This window comes from Humulus lupulus, chromosome 9 (genome assembly GCF_963169125.1).
Source record: "Humulus lupulus chromosome 9, drHumLupu1.1, whole genome shotgun sequence".
NCBI classification, from domain to species: domain Eukaryota; kingdom Viridiplantae; phylum Streptophyta; class Magnoliopsida; order Rosales; family Cannabaceae; genus Humulus; species Humulus lupulus.
The window spans coordinates 128,274,108-128,292,145 of record NC_084801.1 but is presented as its reverse complement, the minus strand read 5'-3'; the positions used below and the strand labels follow the sequence as shown (position 1 = coordinate 128,292,145).

At 40.9% G+C, this 18,038-nt stretch overlaps 1 protein-coding gene across 1 annotated transcript; it reads left to right on the top strand.

Moving 5' to 3' along the window:
• The first annotated feature begins 9,930 nt into the window (after positions 1-9,930).
• LOC133800036 (uncharacterized) lies at positions 9,931-10,494 on the top strand. Its single transcript, XM_062238015.1, has one exon. It carries the CDS (start codon positions 9,931-9,933, stop codon positions 10,492-10,494), a length of 564 nt encoding a protein of 187 aa, XP_062093999.1.
• Positions 10,495-18,038: the final 7,544 nt, after the last annotated feature.

Sequence of the window (18,038 nt, the reverse complement as noted above, 5' to 3'; positions counted from 1 at the left end):
TTTTCACAGGCAATATGGACTCTGACCTCGATAACGTGATCAACCGTCCCTCGGTGGCCAAGGGAAGCAAACGCACAAGGGCGTCTCAAAGAGGGGGGCGTCCCTCTAAAGTATCCAAGAAATCTGAGGCGGCCCTCCCAGTCTCGACTATTTAGGGCCCGAGCCAGGACGCCGACCCTGCCCCTGTGATCAAGCTCACTACTAAGATCAAGCCAGTGGCGCCCATTGATCCCCTGTCTCCCTCTTCAAGCCGAGTCTCCCAACAACCTGATGTTGCCCCAAAAAGACAAGTCCCCACATGGGAACTTCTTTTGTCGATCTCAACTCACGTCCCTGAGTACGTGCTCGATAATGTTGTGGGGTCACATGGAGTCAGTCTGGGCTTGGATGTCCAATCCTGAGTTGGCCAAAGTCTCAACAATCTTGGCACCCCTCAATGGGAGTTCCTCACCTCCTGTCGCGACACAAATACTATCTTCGACAAGGGTAGCGAGCTTCTAACTTCAGTAGGTCATTTTGTACTAAAACCTTGCTATACAGACTTACCATGTATGTTTGATAACTCCCATTTGTTTTTGTGTACATGCACTCATTTCATTTGTTCAACATAATTTCAAGTTGAACAATGAGGTCTTTGCGAGCCAGGCCCATGCTCAAGAAGCCAAGAACCTCCAGTTAAAGCTTGCAAACGAGCTCAAAGCAGCGATGTTGAAGGTTTTCGAACTTCAATCGAAGTTGGAGGCTACCCTGGAGTCTGCCCAAAAAGTGTCTAACCTCGAGTCAACGATGGTAGTGGCTTTGAAAGAAGTCGAGGCCAAGAATTCCGAGATCAAGGAAAAGGACTCCAAAATCAAAGAAATTCAGGAGCTAAATGCCAAGTTGGAGCAGGAAAAGAAGGCAACATTCAAGATAATCAAAGGTGAAAAATCCCGCCTTCTTGAGGAGTTCAAGACCAAGAAAGATCACGTCGTAGATATGGCAATGTATCGAATATGGGTCAACAAACCCGACCTCGACAATAGCTTCTTGGAAAAATTAGAGGCCGAGTTCATTGAAAAACGACAAGCTCGGATGGAGGAAGAGGAGGACAAGCTCGAGGCTGAGAAGACGGCGGAGGCACCCAGTGCTGCTGGTGGGGAGGCGTCTGCCTCGTGAGGGCAAGATCATGGGTTGCGTCCCATTAAATTTTTGTAATATATTATTTATTTTATATGTGCCCTTGGGGTGAAAACAATATATAGCTCAATTTAGAGCTATTTTTATTAAGTATTATCTTTAATCTTTATGCATACAGTTTTTTGGCTCGAAAATCTTTTATGCATTTGATTTTATCTTCAGCTTTTTGCCTTAATATATGCTTTACATTTCTAGGTCGGAAATTTTTGAGCATGTTATATTAAAGACTTTCTTTTATATTTGTTTATTTGTACAAATACATCTATTGGATTTAGGCTCGAATTTCAATGCATTCATGCACAGTTTATTCGAGACATCCATGTACGACTTCGTTAATGTCAAGGTCGAACCTTACTTTTACCATGTACTCGAAAGTACATAATTGGCATGTAATTTTGGTAGTTTAGTTATATCTTGCTCTTTTAGCCCCTTTTTCTCATCCTCGAGTATGTCCTCGAGATTACGAGGTCGACACTTATCTTGCAAAATTTTCCAACCTTAGAATCGACTTTTAATTCGTAGTTGGTTTTAAATTCCAACTTTTATTGTCTGTCGTTTAGGTTGGTTTGCTCCAAACTAATTTAGCTCTTGTTTGGTTAGTGATCCATACAATTGAAAATTTTATTGTCGGGTTAAGTCCATACAATTTTAGCTCGTGTGTATACTTATAAACTTTCATGTAGGGTTAATGGTCCAGACATTCTTAGCTCATGTGTACACTTATAAATTTTCATGTTGGGTTAATGATCTAGACATTTTATTTTATGTTATTTATTTTTTCAAACCGATGGTATGATCATATACCACTTATGCCCCCCTTAATATCCTATGAGTGTGATCATAGGTTATTAAATTAAGAGGGTTTGCAAAAAATACAACATTAAAAGAGAATACAACCTTTTGAGCAAAACTTAAACTTTATTGATAAAAGGCAAACAAAATAATAATGCTTGGTTACAACGAAAACATCATTCCTACATTATTGATAATAAGGTCGTAGATATTCTCCATTCCAAGCTCGCGGTACCGATCCTCCGTTTAACCTTGCCAGTTTGTACACTCCAAGTCGAATAATAGATTCAATCTGGTAGGGTCCTTCCCAGTTAGGTCCAAGTACCCCTGCAGACAGATCTCGCGTAGCTAGAAATACACGCCTTAGTACTAGGTCTCCTAATCCAAAAATTCTATCTCAAACCCTCTTGTTAAAGTATCTAATAGCTCGTTGCTGGTATGCAGCATTTTTTAATTAGGCTTCATTCCGTCTTTCTTCAATGAGGTCTAGACTTTCTTCGAGCTGAGATTTATTCGAGGCCTGATTATACGCATGGCTCCGTATTGTAGGGATTTCGATCTCAATAGGCAACAGGACTCGCATCCATAAGCTAGGGAGAAGGGAGTATGCCCTATTGAAGTTTGTGCTGTGTTTCTATAAGCCCACAAGACTTGAGGCAATTCTTCAGGCCACTTCCCTTTTGCCTCCTCCAACCTTTTCTTTATGGAGCTCTTTAAGGTTTTATTTACCGCTTCGACCTGGTCGTTTGACTGGGGATGGGCCACGGAGGAGAAACTTTTTATTATCCCATTATTCTCACAGAAATGGGTAAAAAGGTCACTTTCTAACTGGGTTCCATTATTTGATACTATTTTTCTGGGCATCCCACATCGACAAATGATGTTTTTTACAATGAAATCTAAGACTTTTTTCGAGGTAATAGTGGCCAATGGTTCAGCTTCGGTCCATTGTGTGAAGTAGTCAACTGCGACTACAGCGTATCTTACTCCGCCCTTTCCTGTTGGCAATGATCCTTTGAGGTCAATTCCCCATTCTACGAATGGCCATGGGGAGCTCATCATGGTTAGTTCGATAGGTGGGGCTCGTGGAACTATGGCAAACTATTGGCATTTATCACATCATTTGACATATTCGAATGAGTTTGCTTTGACCGTGAACCCTGTCTTATCACCTTTCTGGACAGACTATGCCCCCCAATGTTGTCTCCGCAAAATCCTTCATGGATTTCTTCCAAGATTTTCTTTGCCTCAGGAGGAGTGACACATCGAAGTAATGGCATATAGTACCCTCTTCTATACAACTTTCCTTCCAAAATAGTGTATCTTGGAATCTGATACATCAACTTTCTAGCCTCGTTCAGGTCTGCTCGGAGACTTCTAGTTTTGAGGTAGTCAATTATTGGGGTCATCCAGGTTGGTTATGAGTCAATCATGCATACGTCTTCATCGTCAGGATCGCTAATACTCAGAGTTGGTAGAAACTCTACTGGGACAACATTCAGTGTATCAGCCTCGTTAGTTGAGGCGAGCCTGTTCTATAGCGTAGAATTTGAACTATTCGAGTGCATTTTTTGCCTTTTCCAAGTACGTAGCCATCTTTATGCCGCAAGCCTGATATTCGCCCAAAACTTGGTTAACCACTAGCTACGAGTCACTATAACAATGTATAGCCTTTGCTTTGAGCTCTCTGGCTATTCGAAGTCCTGCTAGCAATGCCTCGTATTCAGCCTTGTTGTTTGATGCTTCGAAGCCAAACCTTAAGGCCAAGTGGAATCGGTTTCCCGTCAGGGTAATTAAGATGATACCTGCCCCTGATCCATTTTCATTAGAGGATCCATCGACATAAATTTTCCACAGCTCGTGGGCTGGGGTTACTACTTCGTCATCTGAGATCCCGATACATTCTTCAATGAAATATGCCAAGGCCTACCCTTTGATAGTTGTTCTTGGGTGATATGTGATCTTGAATTGCCCAAGCTCGACAGCCCAATTTAACAATCATCCTAATGCTTCTGGCTTGGACAAAACTTGTCGCAATGGCTGGTCGGTGAATAGGGTGTGCCTGGAAGTAAGGTCGGAGCTTTCGAGATGCATGTATCAGGCTCAGAGCCAGTTTTTCCATTAACGGATATCTCAATTCTGCCCCCAGTAATCTTTTGCTATCGTAATACACAGGTTTTTGTACTTTTTTCTCTTCTCGCACTAGTACTGCACTAATGGCGTGCTCAGTTGTAGCGAGGTATATGTACAAAATCTCTCATTTGATTGGCTTGGACAAGATTGGTGGCTCGACAAGGTTCTTCTTAAGATTCTTAAACGCGATCTTGCACTCCCTTGTCCATTCGAATTTTTTACTCCCTCTCAAAAGATTAAAGAATGGGAGGCATCGATCTGTAGATTTCGAGATAAATCTACTTAAAGCCGCCATTCGTCCAGTTAGGCTCTGGACATCCTTATGCTTTCGAGGTGAAGGCATATCAATTAATGCCTTAATATTGTCTGGATTCACCTCTATTCCCCGTGCATTTACTATGAATCCAAGAAACTTTCTCGAAGACACTCCAAATGAGCACTTTTGTGGGTTAAGTTTCATGTTGTATTTCTGAAGCACAGCAAAACATTCAGCAAGATCATCCACATGGCTACCAACATGTCATCAACATAAACTCCCATGTTATTTCCTATCTGCTCGGCAAACATCTTGTTCACCAGCCTTTGGTACGTGGCTCCAACATTTTTTAGCCCGAAAAGCATGACGTTGTAGCAGTATAACCCTTTGTCAATTACGAAGCTCTTATGTTCCTGATCTGGTGCATGCATGGCGGTCTAGTTATATCCAGAATAAGCATCCATGAATGACATGATGCCATGACCTACAGTGGTGTCTACGAGTTGATCTATCTGAGGTAAGGGAAAATAGTCTTTTTGGCATGCCTTGTTAAGATCTGAGTAGTCGACGCAGATTCGCCATTTTTCGTTGGGCTTTAGAACCAACACTGGGTTGGCGATCCAATCCGAATAAAAGGCATCTCGTATAAATCGATTGGCTTTTAACCTATCGACTTCTTCTTTGAGGGCTTTCTTTCCGTCATCGTCCAGGATCCTTCATTTTTGCTGCTTTGGGGGGAAGCTCTTGTCAATGTTCAATGCATGGCTTATGACATTTGAATTGATTCCTACCATGTCCAAGTGTGACCATACGAACACGTCCTGGTTTTCTTTCAGAAGCAAATTAATTGCTATTTCGCCTTTTCGGAAAGATTCTTTCCCACTTTTACCATCTTTGTGGCATCCGTTCCCTCGAGCATCACTTCCTCAAGCTCTTCCAGAGGTTCGAGATAGGCCCTTTCATCCACTCTAGGGTCAATTTCCTCATCTATCTCAAAGATGGGCCCATCTGTCTCATGAACAGCTACCAGTGTCTGCGCACTTGTTTGATTTTTTCCTCTTATGGAAATGTTGTAACACTCCCTTATCGTGAGCTGGTCTCCCTTCAATGTCCCGATGCCACTAGAAGTTGGGAACTTGATGGCCAAGTGCCTGACACACAACACTGCCCCCAGCCCAATCAGGGCAAGTATCCAGAGCAGTACGTTGTAGGCCGACGGGAGGTCCACCACTACAAACTCCATCACCTTGGTTACTGAGACTGGATAGTCTCCCAAGGTTACGGGGAGTTCAATGGATCCCATATAGGCAATCCCTTCTCCTAAAAAATTGTACAATGTTGTTGCACATGCTTTCGAATCATGAAGCGCGAGTCCCATCTTTTGTAGAGTGGCTTTGTAAAGGATATTCACCGAGCTTTCATTATTAATTAGGACTCGGAGTGCTCTCTTGTTCATGATCTGGAGAGTAATGACTAGGGGGTCGTTGTGAGGAAATTGGATGTGTGACGCGTCCTTTTCCGTAAATGTAATGGGCTGAGTCTCAACCCTCTGCTGTTTTGGAGCTCATGGTTTGGGTTCATAGGGAGAACCGTCTCCGGTCTTGAGCTTGTTTACATATCTCTTTTGGGCATTCCTGCCCGAACCTACAATATGAGGTCCCCCCAAGATGGTTACTACATCCTCTCCATCAATCGGAGGGGGTCACTCATCCTCCCGAACTCAGGAGTTATGATTTTGGGCAAGTTGTGCAGTTGCTGCCCTCTGACTTGTTGAGGCTTGATTGGAATTTCAGTTTCTAACATACTGCCTGAGATATCCTCTTGAAATCAAGCCCTCGATCACGTCCTTCAGTTTTCGGCACTCATCAGTTGTATGTCTGATGTCTTTGTGGAACCTACAGTATTTGTTTGAGTCCTTATTCACCTTCTAATTTCGCATGGGATCAGGTCGTCTAAACGGGACCTAATTTTCATTGGTCAAAAATATTTTTTCCCGAGCCTCATTGAGCTCGGTATATATTGTGTAAATGGAGAAATATTTATCTCATTTCTTCTTTTTCCCTCCATCAGCCTTGGGGTTATTCCCTTCGTTCTTCTTCCTTTTAGAAGGGTTATCCCCGGAGGGTTTTGAAGTTGATGGGGCCGCTGAGGTTGAGGCAGAGTTAATGTTTGTCGTTGTATTTATGGGCTGAGAGGTTAGGTTCAGTGCTATCCTCACCTCTTCTACATTGACAAACCACTGGGCCCTTCGATTGAACTCAGTTAGTGACCTAATGGGCTTTCTTTGTAAATCTTCCCAAAGGGGACTCCCTAGTAAAATACAAGCTCTAACGGCCATCAGGTGGCCACTATCATCGACATTGGGCTCGAGCCACTTCTAGATTAAACCTCGTAAGGTAACTCTTTAGTGACTCGTCCTGCTGCTATCGAACATTGGTTAAGGCCGAAGCTTGAGGCCTGACGCCAACCATAACCTTGAATCATTTTTTAAATTCTCTTGTTAATTGATCTCAGAACGAGATCGAGTGTCTCCAAAAATTTTCAAACCAGTTTTTTGCTGGTCTCGTAAGAGTTGCTGGAACAACATACACCTGAGCTCGTAGCCAACATTGCTGGCTCGCATGATGGTATTAAAGGTGCTCAAATGACTGTACAGGTCTGAGTTTCCATTGAATGGTGCTACATGAGGTATTCTGAATCCTTGGAGAAATGAAGTGCTAGAAATATGTGGGGCAAAAGGCTCGAGCTCCTCGTCGGACTCTTCAGCCTTATCCCTGCTCCGCTCGTCTTGCAGGAGCCTGAATGCTCTTTCCAACTGACCAATCCTTTCCTTGACCAGATCCACTGGGGGTCGATCCTGGACTTGATGAGGCTGGTTTTCGTTAATAAAAATTCCAGCTCCTGGTCTTGGCATAGGGTTATGTGCCGACTGCTTACGACCATTCAGATGGTCTCGCAGATCAGGGTTTGGGGGATTATCTCATCCCCGGTTATGGTTCAGGTGATCCCGCAGATCAGGGTGATTCCCCCGATTCCCTATTTGCCTAGGTTCAGCATTATAAATGCTTACGGATCGAGTGTAGTCTGAGTTCCTGCTTGCGTAGCTTGCAGCCCTTTCTGGCTGTGAGGCTCGATAACTATGGGGTGGGTCCCCAACCGGTCTCCCTACCCCAGCAGATTGTGATCTTGAAAGTTGGCTTCCCGAAGGTTGAGGAGCTCTATGCTCTCAAGTAGCCTCCCTTTCATTTCCTCGTCTAGGTCTGGCCTGTCGGTTTCGATCCCGACTGCCACTGGGAGATGGTCTTCGTGGTGCAAGTCGAGGGACCTCTCGTACTGGTGAGGGATCCCTTATTGGCGACGGTGGATGCTTTATGGGCAATGACGGTTGTCTCCCATTGTTGGGCCTTGATGGCCCTGAATTTGCCCAGACAGGCTCCTGGTTGTTTCTTGCAACTTCAAGATTCGGGCTCCGAGCCACTGGAGAGGCTCGGTTATTACCCGTTCCTGTTGATAATTCTGCAGTCGGGTTGGTAGTGGCCTCAGTCTGTGTAATTCTCCGGGGCCTCGGCTGATTCAGCTGTGGCACTTGTTTCGCCCTCCTGGCGGTTGTGCTCCCACGGGGACGTCCTCTAGGCCTCCGGGGAGGTGCCTGGACTTCCGCAGCCTTCCTGGCTAATTCCTCATTGTGTTTTGTCACCTCTGCCAAATGCTTTTGCAGTTGGCGATTTTCAAGTTCCACGATAGGAACATACCTTTCAGGATTGTAGTACTTCATCAGGCCTGGGAGCTGGCTGCCCCTGAGAATCGGATGAATCACTTCTCTCCTCAGGCCTGGGTCAGCCATGGGCTGCTTTCCAGGTCATCACGGATAGTCTTTGGTACGAGGAGTTTGCTCCTCTGGTATTTGGGGCAATGGTCGCCCACCAGTGCTGGGACTGTTTGTGGCGGCCATTGATGATTCAGGAGGTTTTCTTATTAAACCGGCTAACATCTCGTTTAATGGCTCTCAATGAAAGCACAAAACTATTGACGCCGTTTTTCGTCAACTTAGAAATGAAAAGCCCTAAACACAAAATCAGAAAAATAAATAGGAAACACACAATTTTTTATGTGGTTCTGCAGTTAAAATCTGCGTAGTCCCCGAGTCAATGTTATTCAACTATGGAATTCTCTCAAAGCTTTTAGAAAGCAATTCAACAGAGTATTCCCAATGTCCATTTCAGTCTGTCTACAAAAGAATTTCTCCAATCTATTTATAGACTGGTTTACAAAATATCTCCCCTCACATTTTGGGGAGTTATGATTAAAATCTCAAAATAAATACAATTAAATGCATATGAATATATAATACGCGTATAAGTCCCATGACATTCGGGATTCATTAATAGATTACAACAAATCCCTTAGATATAGGGATTTTTAAACAGTAACCGTGTCCACACTTGGCCATAGATCTCACACATTCGACTTACATATCTTCGAGATCAGGAAGTCATCACAAGTTTTCTAGCTCGGCTTCCCTCAGTTTCATTAAGTATCTTTATCGAGGTCGTCCCCTCCGAGCTTGCAATATCCAGGCTCAAACCTTCTTAACTGATGCTAATACAAACAGACTAGGAAAATTAATAAATTGTTGAACCCCTGTCACTGTAACTTTGAGCTTGGCTCAAACCTTCAAGATCATGTGGTTCTGAGCTTACCACCTACGACGTCGTTATTTTAATATTGAACAAGACTGTCAAACTTTATTCTCATTAATGTTGACCTCGTGGCTAGTTTGCATATTTCGAGCTTACACTTTACGAGCCTGACTTTCAAGATGAAAATTTCTATTCTTGAAATTTGGATGTAACATTATTGAATTGTTATCATTGGTATATATATATATATATGGATTTGGTATTATATATATATTTTGCAGTGACAATTAAATTCAAATTTTGGTGTTTGGGAATTTTCTTAAGGATGTTTAATATTATTTAAAATGAGTTAATTGAAACAATATGTCACCAAAGTGACCTCTTTTGTGTAAATTAATTTAATTAAAATATCAAGATAATTGTCTGTTATTCATGCATTTATTAACTGACCCAAAGGTAAGTTAATAATTGGTCAGGTTTCATGTATACCTGTGGTGATAAATGTGTGACAATTGTTAGGTATTCCATATGAGTAATATGTTTATCCAAAGATTGACATATTGTTTAACATGATTTATTGTCAATGTTTGATTGCTACAACAAGAGTACCGCTTATAGTTAATATTACTTTCCAAAGACTTGATATTGATGTTGTGTTTGGTATCTTGAGATGGGATTAACCATTATTTGAATTTATTGTTTTATATGGATTCTTATGTGAGCTTGTTTTGTTATTTTGTTCTATATTCAGTTAATTCATCTAATCCTGCCACAATAACTGCCAACAATAACTCTATTCCCATGCTTAATGGGACAAATTTCAAGGATTGGAAAGGGAAATTACTTGTAAACCTTGGTTGCATAGAATTAGACTATGCATTAAGGCAAGAACAACTTTCACCTCTTACTGCATAAATCACTCCTGATGAAAAGATGGAGTTTGAGAGATGGGGTCGTTCTAATTGCATGAGTCTAATGATCATGCAACAATGCATTCCAGAAGCCTTCAGAGGCACAAAATCTAAAGAGATCACTAAGGCCAAGAATTTCCTCAATGCAATTGAGAAATGTTTCTCTAGAAACGATAAGGCTCAATTGACTTCACTTCTGGCTTCCTTAATGTCCATGAAGTATAAGGTTCGAGGAAATGTTAGGGAGTACATTATGGAAATGTACTATATTGCTTCAAAACTTAAGGCACTTAAGATCGAGCTTTCTGAGGATTCGCTTGTTCTTATGGTTTTGGTATCGCTTCCTGCACAGCTTAACCAATTCAAAATTAGTTATAACTGTCAAAGGGATAAATCGACTCTAAATGAGCTCATTTCTCACTATGTGCAAGAGGAAGAAAGGTTGAAGCAAGATAAGACTGAAAGTGCTCACTTGGCCAGTGCCTCTAAGGAAAATGACAATAAAAGGAAATATGAGAATGAAGCTGCTAAGGGTCCAACGCAAAAGAAACAAAAAGAAGGAATCAGAAGGTTGTTTCTTTTATGACAAGCTTGGACATATGAAGAAACAATGTACCAAATATCACACATGGTGTGCAAATAAAGGTATGTTTCTTACTTTGGTCTATTATGAGGTTAATTTATCTTCAGTACCTAGAAATACTTGGTGGATAGATTCTGGTGCTACTACTCACATAAGTGTTTCTATGCAGTGTTATCTGAGCTACCAAAAGCCAAGTGATGGTGAAAGACACATCTTTGTGGGCGATGGACAATCGGTAGAAGTGGAAGCAATTGGACATTTTAGGTTGTTATTAGGAACTGGATTTTATTTGGATTTGAAAGACACTTTTTGTAATGTCTCAAATTCCTTATTATGGTTGGATTAGGGGGGCAGGAGGGTCATAATTGATTTAATGTGTTATTATGTGATTATATGCATGATTATGTGCATTGTATTATTATATGGTTGTATTTGTATATTTATTTGCATGTATGTGATATATGGGTAAGACCACATTATTATGTGGATATATTTGAGCTATTCGGCATGAGATGATCCTAGGAAGCAAATTAGCGGTTTGGTCATAACGAGGTTAATTACCAAGCTCGGGGTGAGCCTAGGGGTAATTTGGTGCTTAGTACATTACCGGGAATGAATGGGTAATAGGAAATGATTTAATAATTATTTGAGGATATTGGGAGTAACGGGAATTAGAGGATGTCAATTATGATTAACGAAGTAGGTGGGAATGAAAAAATTTCCCTTGGGTGGCTTTGAGGAAGTAGAATGGCCCTAGGGGCCTTTTGGTCATTTAGACTTTAGATATACTTAACCAAGGTTGGCTGTAGAAGGAACCAAGGTAGAAAAACATAGTTTTTCCTCTTCTCTCTCTCTCGATCGCTTCTTCTTCTCTCTTACTCGATTGAATTTTTGAGGCAAAACTAGAAGATTAAAGCTTGAAGATTTAAGGTTTGAGAGTTTAGGATTGAGTTGCAGCAACTGAAGGGATTCAATTCATAACTAAGGTAAGGATTCTAAGCTTAAACCTTGATTTTTACTCTGCTTTTAAGGTTGTTTATAATCTTGGGAATTTGATCTTAGAATTGGGTATTTGATGGTGTTTTGAGTGTTTCTAAGCTTGGTTTTTATTGTTGAATTGATGGTTATGTTGTGTCAGGGTTTGGTTTTGATATTGGGATTGTTGGGTTGTGTTTTTGGCTGAGTTTGAATTGAGGAAAATGCAGGGGAGCTGGGTTCGCGGGGTTAAGTCGCGACCAAGTTCATGGGTGTTGCGACTTGAGTGAACCCCAGAGCCTTCACTGGGCTTTGTCTAGCAGGCGCGCCGCGACCCTCAAGGGAAAATTGTGGCCCGCCCTTGGCATCCAGATAGGGGGTTGTCTGTCTGGGAGGTGCATCGTGGCCCTTGGGTGCAGGTTGTGGCCCCCCTGTCTGTTTTTGGCTAGACTTAGTTTTGAGCGCGGGTTTTCAAACCTTAAGGCTTAAGATCGAATCTACTACCCATTTTAGTAGGATTCGAGGTCTCGGTGGCTAGGACTTGGTCCGAGAATCTTTTATTACTCATTTTATTGATGGGATTTCATATTTGGTTATGATTAGGTGACTGCTAAGGGCCTAAGGTCAGGATCGTTCTCAAGGGTCGTTCTTAACTTATTTTACGCTCAAGTCTGAGGTAAGAAAACTGCACCCATTATGTGACATACATGATTATTTTTTAAGCATGTTGATTGCTCTATATTTGGATATCTATTGCATTATGAATGCTTGAATGCATTGTTTATTTGAGCAACGCACTCACTTATCAGTCAGAAACGGCAATGGTGTTAAGTGTTGGTCGTGAAGCTCTGACTTATCAGTCAGGATCAGCAATAGTACTGAGCGCTAGTCTTATGGAATTGACTTATAAGTCAAGAGCGGCAATAGCGCATTGAACGCTGGTCGATATGATTAGATCTAATCAACAAGAGCATTATATACTCGTCTGACCTATTGGTCAAAGAAAATTAAAGCTCTTGGCTAGTCTATGGCTAGTTACTCAGAGCCAAGGCTAAAAGGCTCAGGTGACTTGGTGGTCACATGGCTTAGGGCGCAGGACCCCAGGATATCTTATTAGTCATCTATTTAGGGCGCAGGGCCCCAGGATGTCTTATCAGTCATCTATTCAGGACGTAGGACCCCAGAATGATTTAATAGTCATTAATCCATGGCGCAGGACCCCGGAATGACTTAATAGTCATCATCTTATTAAGGTTGCAAGCCCCAGAATGATCATTTATTAATACTTGTATACATGCAGTAATAAGTTTTCTTGTTGAGCCTTCCTTCACGAGTGCTATGTGGTGCAGGTAAAGGGAAAGAAAAGCTTGCCCATTCTTGAGTGGAGAGCTTAGGTGGTGACGTGTACATATGCGACCGCTTGATCACCACGATCAAGGCGTTTCTTAGGGGAACTAGGGTTTAACCCTATTTTTTCCGCTTAGGTCGGCGGATTGTAACTTTTGAATTGTAATGACAATTTTGGATTGTAAAATACTTTGTAAAGACTTTTATGGGATCCCATGAATAGTTAAGCGTTTTAAATAAAATATATCCATTCCTTTTGACCGAAATTTTAACCCTGGTCCATTAATAACACTTAGATGCAGATTTATGGCCTAATGACTCATTTAGCGAGTTAAGCACTATTTAAAGTACACAGTGTGACGGTCTTGGCTAACCAAGGCGTTACACTTTTGTTGTACCATCTTTTAGATGGAATTTAGTTTTTGTTTCTTTGTTGGACAAATTTGGATATTGTTGTTCATTTGGAAACAATCAGTTTAGTTTGTCTTTAAATTCAAATGTTGTTGGAACTAGATATTTAAATGCTTATGACAACCTTTATTTGCTAGAAAAAGTTGCATCCTATAATGAAACCTTGCATGTGGAATAACGTGGTACTCGACGTAAATTAAATAAGGAAAATTCAATGTCATTATGGCATAAGTGCTTAGGTCATATCTCAAAAGGTAGAGTTGAGCGCCTAGTGTCTGATGGAATTTTAGAGTCCCTTGACTTCACAGACTTTGATGTCTGTGTAGATTGCATCAAGGGAAAACAGACCAAAACTAAAATATTAGGTGCCAATAGATCTACAGATGCCTTAGAATTGATTCATACAGATATTTGTGGGTCATTCCCTACGGCATCTTGGAATGGTCAACAATATTTCATAACATTCGTAGACGATTACTCACGTTATGGGTACCTATATCTCATTCATGAAAAATCACAGTCACTGGATGTATTCAAAGCTTATAAAGCTAAAGTTGAGAATCAACTCAACAAAAGGATTAAAAACGTCAAATCTAATCGTGGTGGCAAGTACTACGATAGATATGATGGCTCAGGTGAACAACGTCCAGGACCATTTGCTAAATTCCTAGAGGAATGGCCAGGATCACCTAGCTTGAATGGTGTTGCTAAACGACAAAATAGGACTCTTAAGGATATGGTAAGGAGTATGATTGCTCATTCCACCTTACTTGAGCCCCTCTAGGGAGAGGCTTTAAAGACAATAGCTTACATTTTCAATAGAGTACCAACTAAAGCACCTGAAAAAACACCTTATGAGATTTGGACAGGTCGAAAGCCTAGTCTAAAGCACTTCTACATATGGGGATGTCCAGCTGAGGCAAGGCCTTATAGGCCACACGAAAATAAATTGGACTCCAGAACAGTGAACAGCTACTTTATTGGTTATTCTAAGTGATCGAGGGGCTATAAGTTTTATGATCCCACACTTAGGAATATTTTTTAGATGGGAACTGCAACATTCTTTTAGGATGTTGAGTTTGGGGGGGGGGGGGGGGGGGGAGAGAAATAAGGTTAGAGACATTTCTTTTGAGGAGGAATTGAATTCAAACCTGATTTCTACTATCACTTTTGATAATATTCAGGTTCCTACACCTATCACTCATCAAGAAGTGAATCAAGAACCTCAACAAGACAATGTTGAACAATCCTTATTCAAAATGAGGCAATTGTTTTAGAAGAACAAACTCAACAACCTCAAGAACCAGTGTCATTAAGGAGGTCCACGAGAGAAAGGAGAAGTGCTATTTTGGATGATTATATTATATCTCCGAGAACATGAGGATGACAATGGAATGATGGAAGATGACCCAATCAACTTTCATCAGGCCATGAAAAGTTCTAACTCTCAAAAGTGGATGGATGCCATGAATGAGGAGTACAAGTCCATGCAAGACAATAAAGTTTGGGAATTTGTCCCATTACCAGACGGTGCAAAACCAATTGGTTGTAAATGGATATTTAAAACCAAGAGGGATGCAAAGGGTACTGTGGAGAGGTATAAGGCACGTCTTGTAGGAAAAGGCTATACTCAAAAAGAAGGCATCAATTTTACTGAGACTTTCTCTCCAGTTTCGTCGAAAGACTCTTTTAGGACAATTATGGCACTTTTTGCTCATCTTGACCTTGAGTTACATCAAATCGTTGTTAAGACAACGTTTCTTAATGGCGATATTGATGAGAAAATTTATATGGTGCAGCTAGAAAACTTTGTGTTGGGAGACCCAAAGAATATGGTTTGCAAACTCACTAAATCCATCTATGGACTCAAGCAAGCTTCTCGTCAATGGTACCACAAGTTTCATCAAGTAATTATCTCATTCGGTTTTGAGATGAATGTTGTTGATGATTGTGTGTATCACAAGTTCAATGGGAGTAAGCATATATTCCTGAACTATATATCAATGACATATTGCTTGCCACTAATGATATAGGCTTATTGCACGAAACCAATAGATTTTTATCTAAACATTTTGAAATGAAAGATCTTGGTGACGCCTCTTTTGTATTAGGAATTTAGATACATCGAGATCGTTCTCGGGGTATTCTTGGATTATCACAAAAGAGCTATATTGATAAGTTACTCAAAAGGTTTGGCATGCAAGATTGTAGACCAGGAGATACCCCTGTTGCTAAAGGACATAAATTCAGTCTTAGTCAGTGCCCTAAAAGTAACCTTGAAATTCAAGAAATACAAAAGATTCCCTATGCATCAGTTTTTGGGAGTCTAATGTATGCTCAAGTATGTACGTGCCCGGATATTGCGTATATTGTTGGCATGTTAGGCAAATATTTGAGCAACCCTGGTATGGACCATTGGATAGCAGCCAAAAGGATTGTTAGATTAAAATCCTATTATGGGCACATATGTATTAATGTATGATGCTATTATAAAGTTTGATACAAAATAAAGTGACAAATTATGTTATAAGTATCATAGGGTATTAATATGTTATGGATTAAATGTGTAGAAACCATAAGTTAAATTTATAATTTGATGAGGGGTCAAATTCTAAATATGCAAAATTGATAATAATATCAGTTAATATATACGGTTGTGATCCACAAGAAACAATACAACTCTTATTCTTTCCTTCCCCATCACAGAGAGAAACTGCTTTATTGGAAGATCAAACCCTCTCTGTATCATCACCAACAATGGCTTCAGGTTAGTGTTTCTGCTCTTGTGTTCATCTACTTCAATCTAGCAAAGGATCTATAGAGTTATGATTTAGGATTTCTCATATATGCATTTATAGTGACATGTTTTGGATTATATATTGGAGATTATTGTTTGTTCATGTTATTTGAGTGCATAAGAAATGTTAACGTAAGATGGTTTGTGAATATCACTACATTCGTAAAGATGAAATTATTGGAGATGATGCTCACTTCGTTTACGAAGACCAGTAGATCATCGGAGTTGCAGACTGAGTCGGCGACTGGGCCAGAATAGGCGTCGACGCAGGAGAGTACGCTCGCCAACTGATGCACCACTGCGTAGATGCCATCGTACGTTGACAATGACATCACTCATCCCAAACACATTCTTGAAGAAACTTATAAATTGCATGGCCAACACTAAGGCCAACATTCAAGGCTCATCCACCGTCCAATCTCAGTGATGTTTTTTGGCTGGCTAAATTGTAACTCCCTCCTACCCAGGGACTATTACACTGTGTATTTTAAATAGTGCTAAACTCGTTAAACGATTCATTTGGCCATAATCGTGTAACTAAACGTGATTAACGGTATAAGGTTAAAAATTTTGGTCAAAGATACAAACGTTTCACTAAAATGTTTACTGTATACATGGGATCCAAAAATACATTTAAAAGGTTAATTACAATAAAAGAGTTACAACCTTCCGACCTAAGCGACAAAATAGGGTTTGACCCTAGTTCCTCTTTAATCCCTCGGTCGTGGTGGTCGAACAGTTGCATATGTACACATCTTCACCTAAGCTCTCACCCTCAAGGATGGTCAAGCTTTATTTTCCCTTTACCTGGACCACATAGCACCCGTGAGTCGAGGCTCAACGAGAAAATTTAAACATGCTCATAAGCAGTTAATAACATGTTATCAAATCATAATAAGCATGCCTAGAAGTAATAACCCTACTCATGCATGCGTACAGGTACAAATAAATGATTTTGAAATCATTATAGGGCTTGCAGCCCTAATCAGATGACCATAGAGTCAACCCGGGGTCCTCTGCCCTAAATAGATGACCATAGAGTCAACCTGGGGTCCTCTGCCCTGAATAGATGACCGTAGAGTCAACCTGGAGTCCTTTGCCCTGTCGCGCTAAGTTTTCTCCGACCAATAGATCGGTCAAGCGTTTGATGCGCTTTTGGTTAGGTTAAACCATATGTACCAGCACTTCGTGCTATTTCCATGCTTGACTAATAAGTCAATGCCTTACGACCAGCACTCAGCATGCTAATGTCATCCTTGACTAATAAGTCAATGCTTTACAACCAGCACTCCCCGTGCTAATGCCATCCTGGACTAGTAAGTCAATGTTTTACAACCAGCACTCACTGTGCTAATGTTGTCCTTGACTAATAAGCCAATGCTAGAATATGAGACTAATAAGTCACCCCGGGTCCCTTAGCCCTATCCTCTGTATAACCATCTTTGGAGCTAATCCTGCGTACCTGGCATTGAGTTTTCCCCGACCAATAGGTCGGTCAAGCGTATGATGCGCTCCTGGTTAAGCATAACCATAACGATCAGCGCTCAGCGCGCTATTTCCTTCCTTGACTAATAATTCAAGCCTTTCTCAATAAGATAATGCAAACAGGCATATATCATATGTCAAATTTCCAGATACAAAGCATTCAACATGCTTAATCAAAAATCATAAGCATAATCATAATCATGCACATACTCAGGTGTTCATGCCCTATTCATGTTCCTGCTCAACAATTCGGAATCACAAGCATAATAATAATCATGCACATTTACAGAGACTCAAGCTTTGATCAATTCTTTATTCAACATTTAGGCCATGCCATAATCACATGTATCATATACTGGGTGCGGTTTTCTTACCTTTGGTCCAAGCACAGGTTACCAATAAACGACCCTCGAGCGGGATCCTGATTCTGAGCCCCTAGCGATAACCTAGTCACAACCATAATATAGAATCTCATCAAAGCAAGTAAACATAGGCTTCCGAACTGAGTCCTAGCCTCCAAGATGTCGAATCC